The sequence below is a fragment of the Erpetoichthys calabaricus genome, chromosome 5 (genome assembly GCF_900747795.2).
Source record: "Erpetoichthys calabaricus chromosome 5, fErpCal1.3, whole genome shotgun sequence".
NCBI classification, from domain to species: Eukaryota; Metazoa; Chordata; class Cladistia; order Polypteriformes; family Polypteridae; genus Erpetoichthys; species Erpetoichthys calabaricus.
This window is the reverse complement of record NC_041398.2, coordinates 163,221,973-163,235,682: the sequence shown is the minus strand read 5'-3', so window position 1 is coordinate 163,235,682 and position 13,710 is coordinate 163,221,973. Positions and strand designations below refer to the sequence as shown.

Here is a 13,710-nt window from a genome sequence, read left to right as displayed (position 1 = left end):
ATACTGATGTTAAGTATTGTAAACAGCTTATATTTAATAACTTCTTTGAAGAACATTTATGATTTACCTCTTTAGAATACTGAATGGAATGTTCAGTTATTTTTGTACTTTTTATTGCAAAACATGTCCTAAATATTTAGGGGTATAACTATATTTAGTGGCATTTATTTAATGCTTTTAATTTATTTTGCAGATTTTCCATTTCCATTTGCATGGGTGACTGGATACATTGCCATTTTTGTTGGTGCAGGTCTGACTTTTATAGTTCAAAGCAGCTCTGTTTTTACATCTGCAATCACCCCACTAATTGGTACGTACTTTTTCTACGTAATACAAAAATAATGTATCAAGCCATTTTTTCATTATACAATAGTCTATAAATATTTGCAGAAAGAGAGAGAGAATTTGTACAGAGTATGTGAAATTATATTTCCTTTTAGGTATTGGTGTGTTAAGTATTGAAAGTGCATACCCACTTACTTTGGGCTCCAACATTGGTACAAACGACAACTGCTATTTCGCAGCACTCGCAAGTCCTGGAGGGACTCTTTCCAGTTCACTGCAGGTCAGCATGTATACAACGGAATTCTACGATCTAAAGCAATGTTAATTTTTTTTTTCATTTATATATATGTCTTCATGTATGTGTGTGGGGGAGATAATTATTTGATCCCCTGCTGAATTTGTAAGTTTGCTCACTTACAAAGAAATGAACAGTCTCTAATTTTTTTGGTAGTTTGATTTTGATGGAGAGAGACAGAATATCAACCAAAAATCCAGAAAAAACACATCTCTCTATTATAAAAAAAATCTTAGGAGGTAGACAAGACGTGATCTTCTTGGAAGACACCTTGACGTCCCGCGAGACAAGGCAATGAGACAAAAGGACAGCTGCTGTACAGGCTTTTAAATGATAGACGCGCAGTGCGACAAGCAGAACACGCAGCTCGCCAGAAGCAGCAAGACAGCAGCTGATCCGACCACATCTCCTTCGCATTTGTTCAGCCCCCCCCCCCACCCCCCCCCCCCCCCCCCCCATTCACAACGTGAGCAGTGTTATATGTGTTATATATTTAACCACACCCAGGGCCGTAAATAAAGGACAAAGAGTAGATGACAAAGTAGAACGTCGTAAAGAATTCAAAAATGTTGGCGCAGTACACATGCACAGTAGGTTACAGATAAATTCCAAAGTCTCATAAAAAGGATAGGAAAGATTGCATTAGCGCAAACGAACGGAAATTATTATTCTTCTTCTTTCGGCTGTTCCCGTTAGGGGTAATGGAACAGCGAAAAGAGATTGAATATATTGTTCGGATTTAAACTTTTAAGTCGGAAGACTTGTAGATAGTCTAATTTGTGTTGCCACCAAGAATTAAAAGATTACAAAAACGTAGTTGCGGCATGAAGTCCCATGAGACAGAGACTTTTAACATGAGATTCTTTCAAGTCACGCCTTACTTGCAACTATTTTCATACAAGACCATGGTCATCTAACTTCAGTCGTGTGAATGCTTTAGTTAGACACACTTCCTGCACACTCAGCTCTTATAAATTCTATCAGGACAATACTTTTATAAGTTCTAGATGACAAGTCAATGACAAAGGCGAAGAAGAAAGAGCATGGACAAATATCGAGAAAGTTGTTTTATTGATTAGAGAGAAACAAACGATATTCACTCAGAGGCAGTTATACATTGTGTTGTCACGATGCAAGTCCAAACACAGAATCAAAATTCAATGCGATCTTGAAAAAAGGTTCATTCCAAATATTGTTTTTACAAAAGTTTTAAAGTTTAAAGTGAAAATAATGCATTATGTAAACAATTCCCATGAAAATAACAATCTCTTTTAAATTGTATATCCGGTAAACCAAACCCGGGGTGGGCAAGTGAAGTGAGCAGGGGGCGGAGCCTCCTAGTTACATAAAAGTTATAAATTGATTTTTATGTCGATTGAGTGAAATAAGTATGTCATCCCCTACAACCCAGCCAGAATTCTTGCTCCCCACAGATTGGCTATGTGCCCATGTGGCACACAGATTACAATCAATCAATCGATTACAAATAATCCTGATCTCAAATCATTATGTGTGTAAAGCACACCTGTCCACAGAATCAATTTCTTCCATTCCAACCTCTCCACCACAAACACATTACATAAGAGTTATAAATTGATTTTCATGTCATTGAGTGAAATCAAGTATTTGATCCCCTACAACCCAGCCAGAATTCTGTCCCCCACAGATTGTAATCAATCAATCAATCAATTACAGATACTCCTGATCTCAACTCAAGACCAAAGAGCTGTCAAAGGACGTCAGGGATAAGATTGTAGACCTGCACAAGGCTGGGGTAGGCTACAAGACAATCAGCAAGTAGCATGGTGAGAAGGTGACAACTGTTGATGCGATTCTTCAGAAATGATGGTCATTTTATATTTCTATCATTTCCGAATAATCGCACCTACAGTTGTCACCTTCTCACCAAGCTTCTTGTTTATGGTCTTGTAGCCAATTCCAGCCTCATGCACATCTACAATCTTGTCCCTGACATCCTTTGACAGCTCTTTGGTCTTGAGTTGAGATCAGGAGTATCTGTAATTGATTGATTGATTTGATTACAATCTGTGGGGGACAGAATTCTGGGTGGGTTGTAGGGGATCAAATACTTGATTTCACTCAATGACATGAAAATCAATTTATAACTCTTATGTAATGAGTTTTTTTTCTGGATTTTTGGTTTATATTCTGTCTCCCTCCATTAAAATCAAACTACTATAAACATTAGTTTGTTCATTTCTTTGTAAGTGAACAAACTTACAAATTCAGCAGGGGATCAAATAATTATTTCCCCACTGTATACAGTGCCCTCTGTAATGTTTAGGACAAAATCACATTTTCCCCTGATTTATCCCTCTGCTCCACAGTTTTAAATTACAAATCAAACAATTCAGATATGATTAAATTGCATGTTTGCAGACTTCAATTTAAGGGTATTTGTATATATTTTGCTCACACCATATAGAAATGATGACACTTTTTATACAAACTCAACCCCCGTTTCTGGGCATCATAAGGTTTGGAACAATAGATGTCACAGGTATTTGTTGTTACTCAGGTGTGTTTCATTGCTTCATTAGTACACACATAAGATACCTGCACTTGCTTCTTCCCTTTTGAGTCTATAGTTGCCATTGTTCAACATGAGGACAAGATCTTTGCCAATGAAAGCCAAAGTAGCCATTATGAAGCTGAAAAACAAGAATAAAACCAATGAAGACATCAGTAAAACCTTAGGATTGCCTAAGTCTACTGTCTGGAATATCATTAAGAAAGAATGCAGTGCTGAGCTCAGTAATTACAAAGGAACTGGTAGGCCAAGGAAGACCTCCATTGCCAAAGACAGAAGAATCCTCACTATGGTAAAGAAAAAGCTCCAAATGCTTGTCCAACAGATCAGAAACAGTCTCCAGGAGGCAGATGTGTATGTGTCAAAGACTACAAACCGCAGAAGACTTAATGAACATAAATACAGAGGCCCCACTGCAAGATGCAAGCTTCTAGTTAGCCAGGAAAAACATCTAGTTAACCACAAGAACTGTTTGGGAGTAATAAAGTTTTATCTGATCTGTTCTAAACTTAAAAGAGCCTGCAGAATTCTCAAAGGTCTTGTGGATGGATGACAAAGATGAACTTGTATCAATGTTATGGCAATAGTAAAGTATGGAGATGTAAAGAAACTGCCCAAGATCCACATCATTCCACCATCTATTAAACATGGTGGCTTAAGCATGTATGGCTGCCACAGGTACTGGTAAGTTTCTCTTCATTGATGATGGAACTGCTGATGGCAGTTGCACAATGAATTCTGAGGTGTATGGAAATGCCTCCAAACTCATTGGACGGCGCATCATCCTACAACAACATAGTGATCCCAAATATACTGCTAAGCCAACAAAGGAATTTTTCAAAGCTCAAAAATGAAAAATTCTGTAATGCTCAAACCATACACCCAATATAAATCCAATTGAGCATGTCTTCCTTATGTTGGGGACAAGCCCTTGAAACAAGCAGGAGATGAAGATGGCAGAGCATCACCAGAGAAGATACTCTGCATCTGATTTGTGTGAATCACATATTTTAAGTGGTCATTGCATGCAAGGGACATACAACAAAGTACTAAATATGGATGCTTTAATATATATGCGATTGCTATGTCCCTAACATTTTAGTGCCTTGTAATGCGGGGACCATGTATAAAAAGTGCTGTGATTTCTACATGGTATAACTGAAATGTATGCAAATACATTTAAAGTATGTAATGTGCACTTTAATCACATATGAATTGTTTAATTTGTAATTTTAAACTGTGGAGCAGAGGAGATGAATCAAGGAAAAATGTCTTTGTCCCAAGCATTATGGAGGGCACTGTGTGAGCGTGTATGTATGTATGTATGTATGTATGTATATATATATATATATGGAAGAGAAGGTCTGTGATACGGTTTGCATATTTGCAGTTGGAGATCCACAAAGGGAGAAAAAACGAATCACATATCATAAAAAAGGTTTTATTCCTGAGCTTTCAACCCCTATCAGGGGTCTTCATCAGAGGATAATTCTTAGGCTTACAAGAATCAAGGGCAATATATAGCAACACATTCAGTATGGGGGGGGATGGGGGGGGGTGGGTGGTGGTGACGAAGACAGTGTGATCAAGGGGGGGGGGGGGGGGTTGTATAGTTTAATTAATGTGTATATGTCCTTCTTAAGTTGGCATATGCTGGGTTTATGTCCAAGTGTCTGTTGATGGCGTTTTCATCTGATAGCCAAGACTCAGCCAACTCTGGCGCTTTTTGTACTGGCCTTAAATTTTACTTTTACGTTGTCCCAGTTGAATGTGTGTCCTGTCGATTTAGTATGTGCATATATCAAAGATAGTGCGTCCTTTCTTCTGACGGCGTTGCGATGTTCCTGTACACGTGTTGAGATTTTTTTTGACGTTTGTCCTATGTATACAGCTGAGCAAGAATTGCATGGAATACTATAAACTGCGTTTCGTGTTTCAGCTGTCGATTTCTTGTTTTTAGCATTAAACAGGACCATGCGCAGATTGTTGGTGGGTTTATGTGCTATTCTGATGCCCCACTTGGTCAGGGTGCGTGCCGTGCCTTCTGACACATTATGGTGATACGGGAGTGAATGCCAGGTATGGTGGGGGTTCTGATTTACGTCGATTGTAAGCTGATTCCTTTGGCATCTGCTGTGTAGACTCCGATTAATGAATGATTTTGAGTATCCGTTCGAGGTGAAAAGTTGAAACAGATAGCGTCTCTCATTAATTTTTGTTTCCTTGGTATTACAATGCATGTGGACTCGTTTAAATAGGGTTTTCACGCAGCTCCGTTTATGAGATACCGGGTGGTTGCTGGCGTAGTGTAGGATCTTGTCTGCGTAGCATTGTTTGCGGTAAACACTTGTGGTCAGGGTGGCGTCACTATTTCTTTTGATGTAAATGTCCAGGAAGTTGATGTGTCGATTGTTTTCTTTTTCCATTGTGAACTGGATTGCAGGGAATATTGTGTTAATATGATTGAAGAACTCATTCAGCTGGTTCTTTCTTAATATGACGAATGTGTCGTCTACATAGCGTATCCAAATTTTGGGTGTAATCTGGGATAAAGCTATGTTTTCAAATCGTTGCATTACCAGTTCAGCTAGGAGTCCAGATAACGGTGATCCCATCGGCATGCCTTCTTTCTGTGTGTAATACTTGCCGTTGAAATGAAAGTGCATTTTTTGGCAAAGTGATATTAGGTGGACATTTACATCAAAAGAAATAGTGACGCCACCCTGACCACAAGTGTTTACCGCAAACAATGCTACGCAGACAAGATCCTACACTACGCCAGCAACCACCCGGTATCTCATAAACGGAGCTGCGTGAAAACCCTATTAAACGAGTCCACACGCATTGTAATACCAAGGAAACAAAAATTAATGAGAGACGCTATCTGTTTCAACTTTTCACCTCGAACGGATACTCAAAATCATTAATTAATCGGAGTCTACACACCAGACGCCAAATGAATCAGCATACAATCGACGTAAATCAGAACCCCCACCCCACCTGGCATTCACTCCCGTACCACCATAATGTGTCAGAAGGCACGGCACGCACCCTGACCAAGTGGGGCATCAAAATAGCACATAAACCCACCAACAATCTGCGCATGGTCCTGTTTAATGCTAAAAACAAGAAATCGACAGCTGAAACACGAAACGCAGTTTATAGTATTCCATGTAATTCTTGCTCAGCTGTATACATAGGACAAACGTCAAAAAAAATCTCAACACGTGTACAGGAACATTGCAACGCCGTCAGAAGAAAGGACACACTATCTTTGATATATGCACATACTAAATCGACAGGACACACATTCAACTGGGACAACGTAAAAGTAAAATTTAAGGCCAGTACAAAAAGCGCCAGAGAGTTGGCTGAGTCTTGGCTATCAGATGAAAACGCCATCAACAGACACTTGGACATAAACCCAGCATATGCCAACTTAAGAAGGACATATACACATTAATTAAACTATACAACCCCCCCTTGATCATACTGTCTTAGTTACCAAAGTCCCCCCCCCCCATACTGAATGTGTTGCTATATATTGCCTTTGATTCTTGTAAGTCTAAGCATTATCCTCTGATGAAGACCCCTGATAGGGGTTGAAAGCTCAGGAATAAAACCTTTTTTTATTATACGTGATTCGTTTTTTCTCCCTTTGTGGATCTCCAACTGTATATATATATATATACACACACACACACACACTACTGGTCAGAAGTTTTAGAACACCAGTTTTTCCAATTTTTCTTCAGATTTAATCAGTTAAAATGCAATGCCAGAGGTTTACATTTAAAGTTTAGCTTAGCAAAAACTTAAAAAAAGGAAATTTCTGAATTTTACAAATGGGTCTTCTTCATGGGAAAACTAATATGTTACAAAAAAACTAATATTTTACAAAGTACAGTTGCTCTGCAGCATTTAAAGTAAATTAAGCTTTGCAAGTTGAAGCAAACAATTTGAACAGGCGTCCCAGCTTGTGTTGATTATTTAAAAACCCTCTGTCTTAAAGCAGAGTGGGAACAGACTGTGTTACTACACCCTCTGAAGTACTACTTTGGACAGTATTCTAGTGATAATGGCAAGAAAATGGAAATTAACAAATGAAATGAGACAGAGCATTATTACCCTTAGAAGTCTAGGCCTTTCATTTAGAAAAACTGTAAAAAAAAAAAAATCAAAGTGTCAGTCAGCACATTGTCCTACACAATTGAAAGACAATAGGAAATTGGAAGAAACTCTAATAGGAAGAAATCTGGCAGACCCAAATTCACAACCCAATCAAAAGACAAGTTTCTGAGGGTCACCAGCTTGCGTGATAGGTGCCTCATGGCACAACAGCTTCAAGCATAGCTTAGCAGTGTTCGAAAAAAGCAAGTCCGAGTTTTTACAGTGACAAGGAGACTTTGCTGCAGATTTGACAGGGTGAGTGGCAGTAAGAAATCCATTCCTTAACTCTTTTTGAGTGCTGAATATTTATTCTAAAAAACAGTTTTCTGAAAAGCACACAAAGCAATAGTTTTACACAGAAATCAACATAAAACATTTGTTGCTGTGTGCTGTGGCCGCCAGTTCACCAGGAATGTGTGGCAGGCTGACTGCCAGGCTGTCTTCGCGTGGCGGGGGAGGCAGCGGCAGTCACAGTACATCACAGTCTGATTTGTACCTTTTGTCATTATAAGTGGTGGCCCTCCTAGGCGAACATTGCAGTAGGCGCATCAGCTGCACAAACCTGTTCACTACCACCAATCAGCTGAAGCTGGTACCTCACAATAATTTTTGATCACTTGTGTCAAAATCGGTGTCCAACAAGTCCAATTCAGAGATAATATGCAAAACATCCACTGAGTATTCTGGTTCATGTATTGCCTTTGATATCTTGCGAGATGTCAATACCATTTTTGCCATTTTGCCACTGTTTGCTCCTTGCTACTCACTTGAATGCATGGAATCTTAGTCAAACCAATGAAGCTACCTTTCCGAACAAAAACATAAGTGCAGGTTTTTCAGTTGATTTATCACTGTCAATCCCTCCTTTTGTCAAAAGTCAACATCTGCCCCGAAAGAGTTAAACAACAAAATAGGGCCTTAAAATACCGGCTCTGGACTACTACAGACTGGAAGAAAGTCTTATGGACAGATGATTCTAAATTTGAAGTCTTCGGTTCATCATGCAGGGTGTTTTTACACATTTGAGTTGGTGAAAGGATAGTTCCACATTGGGTGAAACCAACTGTTAAACATGAAGGAAGAAGTGTAAATAGTCTGGGTTTTTTTTTGCTGGAGGCAGAGTTTGTGACTAGCACATAGTGACTGGCATGCTGAATCAAAAGGGTTTCCACAGTTTGGCTGTTATATCAGCAAAAGGTGGCTACTTTAATGAATCAAAAATGTGATGATTCCTTGATTTATTTTTTATTGGCCATTGTTTATTTGTTGTATGCCTTGATTTCATGAAACATTAACACATTAAATTGTGTGCATCTTCATGAAATTAAATGAAAACACTGAGTTGTTGTAAAACTATTGACCAGTAGTGTACATTATATATATATATATATATATATATATATATATATATATATATATATATATATATATATATGTATTATATATATATATATATATATATATATATATATATATATGCACACACCTGTATATATAATTTTATTTTTTTCCAAATGTCTTATCCTTGTTGTAGTGACCTTGTACAATGTAACTGCAGTGAGTCTAGGCAACTGGAAAGATATTACTTCCTTTTCCATTTATCCTGACAAACTGTAAAGTGTCTGGGCTTTAATGAGGTGGAGTTTCCAATTTGTCTAAAACATACTGTTTATACTCATACTGTACCAAGTATGTTCTATATTATTATAGAAGGGTCACTTGTGGCAGCTGCCCTCATTCAGAATAACCTTCATGGGGGACAGAAGTAAACAAAGTGACACCTGTCTTAACAAAATAAAAACAGGAACGCACACCAGAAGGACACAAATCCTAAGTCAGATTGAACAGAAACAAAACCCACCTCCCCCACTAGGCCTAGTAATTTGCTAGATACCAATTAACACCACATCTCACCTCCTATCACATTTTCTCTCATTCTAGCAATCCTACTATTTCTAAAATAAACTGGAGTTGCTTTAAAGCTCCTGTTGGGGTTAAATCTACTGATGACCAGTTACTAATTGAGGCAAGCGACCATTTCATTTTTGCTAGAGGGACATCAGGCAAGAAATCCATCTAGCAGCTTCAGTTAATATCATTTACCCTTACTGGACTTGGTCTCTCTTGCAGCTGTGTCTCAGAGAGACAGTGCAGTCACAGTCCTTTCACTTAATCATCACACGCTTCCAGTTGACAGACTGTAGTCTGCTAGACTCCACCTTTATGTAAGTCTTCTAACCTGGAACCATGGTATCTCCTCTCAGTGAGGAGATGCATTAACCCCCTGTCCGTGACCTTGCACTCTCTTTAACGAGAGAGATATGTGCCTTGCTGTCTCTTGGGTCATTTATCCTCTAGCATCATGGAGGGAACATTACACATTCACACGTCACTCCTCATTTGTGCAGAGGCCCCTTTGTATTGAATTGCCAGGACATGCAGCACACATGCAGGGACTAACTGTACTTATGCAGCCCCTGCATTCACACAGTGGCAAAATCTCTTGTAACTACATGGAGTTTGTCATTTTATATTCCTTCATGTAGAAATATCTTAAAGTGAACATATTGAAATTTGGGATTATTATGTTAACTCAGTGATTAAAACTCCTTTTTTGTGTTTCCCAGATTGCTCTTTGCCACTTCCTTTTTAACTTGTCTGGAGTCCTCCTCTTCTATCCCATCCCCATCACTCGTCTACCCATACGTATGGCAAAATTCCTGGGTAATCAAACTGCAGCGTATAGATGGTTTGCTGTGGTCTACCTGATTTTATCCTTTGTTATACTGCCTTTAACTGTGTTTGGACTGTCGGTCGCAGGGTGGCAGTACCTGACTGGAATTGGCATCCCATTTATTATGTCTGTTATATCTATAATTGTCATTAACATTATGCAATCTAAATGTCCAAGATTCTTGCCTAACATACTTAAGTCATGGGACAATTTTCCTCTTTGGTTGCATTCCCTGAAACCCTGGGACAAGGCCATAACCTTGATGATGGACTTGTGCAAAAACAGGTTCTGTTGCAAATACTGCCACGATAAATACTGTAAACTAAGTGGCATCTCTGGAGTGAAGAAGAATTCGGTAATCCCCATTAATAGGCAAAATGCTTCCCAAGGAAACCTGAAAGAGGATATTGTGAAATTTAAATAAATTTTTTGAATAAACACAAATGTAGTTTATTGCTAATCATTCAAGACAAAGACTGACCTTTGTAGGATAAAGTAGACATTGCTAATTTTGCTAGGCTTTTAATGGCACACAAAACCTGTTAAGACACCAGATTGAACAGGGAAGCAGAAATCTAGCTGTAACCCCAACTTTGCATTCCTGAGTAAACACTAAAGTAAATGGATGAACAGAAGCTCTACCAAAATTTTGGTTAGCTGTTTAATTCATCTGAAAAAAAAGCTGTAAATCAGATTCTTCAATCAAAAAAGATTCCCAATTGGACATTGATTTTAGGGTTGTAACCACAAACTAAACCCTGGCTAGATTCAATAGGCAAAATAAGGCACCTATAATAAGCAGGCACTGGATCAACAACTGGACGTTACTTTGATTCATAACTGGACGTTACTTTGATTCAATCAACAAAGGGTGCACCTTCCTTCAAAACCTGTTGCATTCATTTCTTCTGTCTCTTTTGGGGAGTAGAAAGATGATGATCTGTTCACTTTGTGAGCTGAAAACTGACAATCCACTCCATTAAGGTTGAGAAGCCACCCATCTTAGATCTCCATAGAGCCTTGGAGCTGGACACCCCGAACAACCTCCGGGATCCACTCTGCCAAGCTCAGCTCTGTGACAGTGACTGAGCCCAGTCTGTGAAGACTAAGTATCCATTTCTTTAAGAAGGTAGTTTAAGCACCTACACTCTTGTGCCAGAAAGAGTAGGGTATTTTCTATGAAGATGCAGAGAACACAGCAAAGAGCCAAACAGCGAGCTTAAGAAGGCAGCATCATACCATATCATGGACAAAGGACTATGTAGCAAAAAATAATGTGCACTCCAACACAAGAAGTGTCCTCCACTTGATCCTGGAGCAACAACTCTACACACCTTAAGACACCATCCTGAAAGATTTGGTATCATAAAATTGTTTATCTGTGCCAAGATAAAGAAGAACTCTAAATAGCCAGTAAACAGCCAGCTTTTTCTGTTATATCTTTGTCTAGTCTGTCTTGAGCTCTATTTGTTAACATATATAGAGCTATCATATTTGTATAAATCTTGTGTTTATCAATAAATTGTATCATTCTGTTTCTTAAAACAAATATACTTAAGTAACCTTTATGTATAATGGCTGGAAACCCTTCCCACAGAGAAAGGTAAGTAAAATAAAAAATTAACTGATCGATTAACATCAGTCAATCTCAATTCTTTTTCTCAAATCCATACACCATTTCCTACATTTGCACCAATCAGCCACAATATTATAAGCTCCTGCCTAATAATGTGTAGGTTCCCCTTGTGCTGCTAAAAACTTGCCTGTCAAGACATGAACTCCATAGGACCTCTGAATGTGTCCTGTGGTATCTGGCATCATAACGTTAGTGGAAGATCTTTTTAGTCCTGTAAGTTGCGGGGGGGGGGGGGGGGGGGGGGAGAGAAACTATTGATCGGACTTAATTTTTCCAGCACACCCCATAGATGCTTGAACAGATTGAGATCTGTGGAATTTGGAGACCACGTTAACACCTTGAATCTTGGTCATGTTCCACAAACCATTCCTGAATAATTTTGCAGCGTGACAAGTCATATTATCCTGCTGAATCGGTCATTACCATCAGGGAATATGAATGCCGTGAAGGGGAGCACATGGATTGGAACAATCTTCATGTAGGTGGTACTTGTCAAATTAACATCTACATGAATGCCAGGACCCAAGGTTTTCTCAGCAGAACTTTGCCCACAGCATAACACTTCCCATAGTGTATCCTGCTACCATCTCTTCCCCAGGTAAACAATGCACATGCACCCAGCCATCCACTAGATTTGACAGAAAATTAGAACAGTCTAGATGAGAATAGGCCATTCAGCCCATCAAAGATCATCAGTCCTATCCATAAATTCATCTAAAAAAACGTCGTCTAGTTTTGAAAGTTCCTAAAGTGTTACTGTCTACAGTTTATTCCAAGTGTCTATGTAAAGAAAAACATACTAATGTTGGTGTGACATTTACCCTTAACAAGTTTCCAACTACTGTATGTTGCCATGTTCTTGAAGAACTCGTTTTAAAATAAGTCTCAATCCACTGTACTAATTCCCTTCATAGTTTTAAACACTTCAATCATGTAAACTCTTAATATTCTTTTGCTTAAACTGAAAAGATTTGGAACTTTTAATATTTCTTCATAATTTATCCCCTTTAGCCCTGGAATCAGCCTAGTTGCTCTTTTCTAAGTCATTTCTAGAGCTGCTATGTCCTTTTTGTAGCCTGGAGACCAAAACTGCACACATTACTCCAGATGAGGCCTCACCAGTACATTATAAAGCTTGAGCATAACCTCCTTGGACTTGCACTCCACACATCGTGCTATATAACCTAACATTCTGTTTGCCTTCTTAATGGCTTCTGAACACTGTCGGGAAGTGGATCTCATAATCCTTATGCTTCCGGTTGAGCGAACGCTGTCGGGACTGGTCGCTGCTCGCCAGTAACTTTTTAACTTTTTTTTTTTTACGGTTAATGATCTAATGGGCTCAGCAACTGTTTACATTTGGCAGACTTATTCTTTGAGTATTATTTTTCAGTTATTTATAGCTCAACTGGTGATTATATTGACACTTCAGTGTGGCTGTGTATCGGCTATTTTCAGCCTAATCCTGTTTTGAGACTTACCTGGCTTCTGTTCTCCAGATGTCCGAGTTGTTTGCGTTCTCGCCTACAATGTGGATTGGTAGGATATTTATTTTTTTCGAATTTCTTTGGTCCTTCCTTTCAGTCGCTATCCAACATGCGACGAGCCTGCTTCAGTACTCAGCTGTGGAGCTCCTCCGACAAGCTTCTACCTGTCTGAGCCTCTGCTGACTGCACTGTATCTCTACCTGGACATCGTATGGCTGACACCTCGAAAATAATAAACTCCATCTGGCCCAACTTGCGACATCCTCCAATTAACATATGCAGGGTTGCTGACCACAGTGTGTTAGTCAGCCTAGCTTGGTCGGCTAACAACGTTGCCAAATGTAATAACACCATTGTCAACTTCGGTTTGTTGAACATCCGCTCACTCACGAGCAAGGGGCATCTCATCCAGAATCTCCTCACTGATCGTGAGTTTGAGTTTCTGTCTAACCAAGACAAGGCAACAACCTCATGACTTTTCCCAACTTAACGAATCCACTCCCCCGTGGTTTGTTTACATCTGTCAACCCCATGGCTGTGGCTGGGGAAGAG

At 39.1% G+C, this 13,710-nt stretch overlaps 1 protein-coding gene across 1 annotated transcript in view; it reads left to right on the top strand.

The window, feature by feature from the left end:
- The window catches only part of LOC114652817 (sodium-dependent phosphate transport protein 2B-like), an 83,339-nt gene extending 72,507 nt beyond the window's left edge, over positions 1 to 10,832 (top strand). The window contains exons 11-13 of the mRNA XM_051927649.1: positions 194 to 310; positions 441 to 565; positions 9,929 to 10,832. Of these exons, the coding sequence (XP_051783609.1) occupies positions 194 to 310; positions 441 to 565; positions 9,929 to 10,459 (773 nt within the window). The 3' untranslated portion in view covers positions 10,460 to 10,832. The remainder of the gene's footprint in view (positions 1 to 193; positions 311 to 440; positions 566 to 9,928) is intronic.
- Positions 10,833 to 13,710: the final 2,878 nt, after the last annotated feature.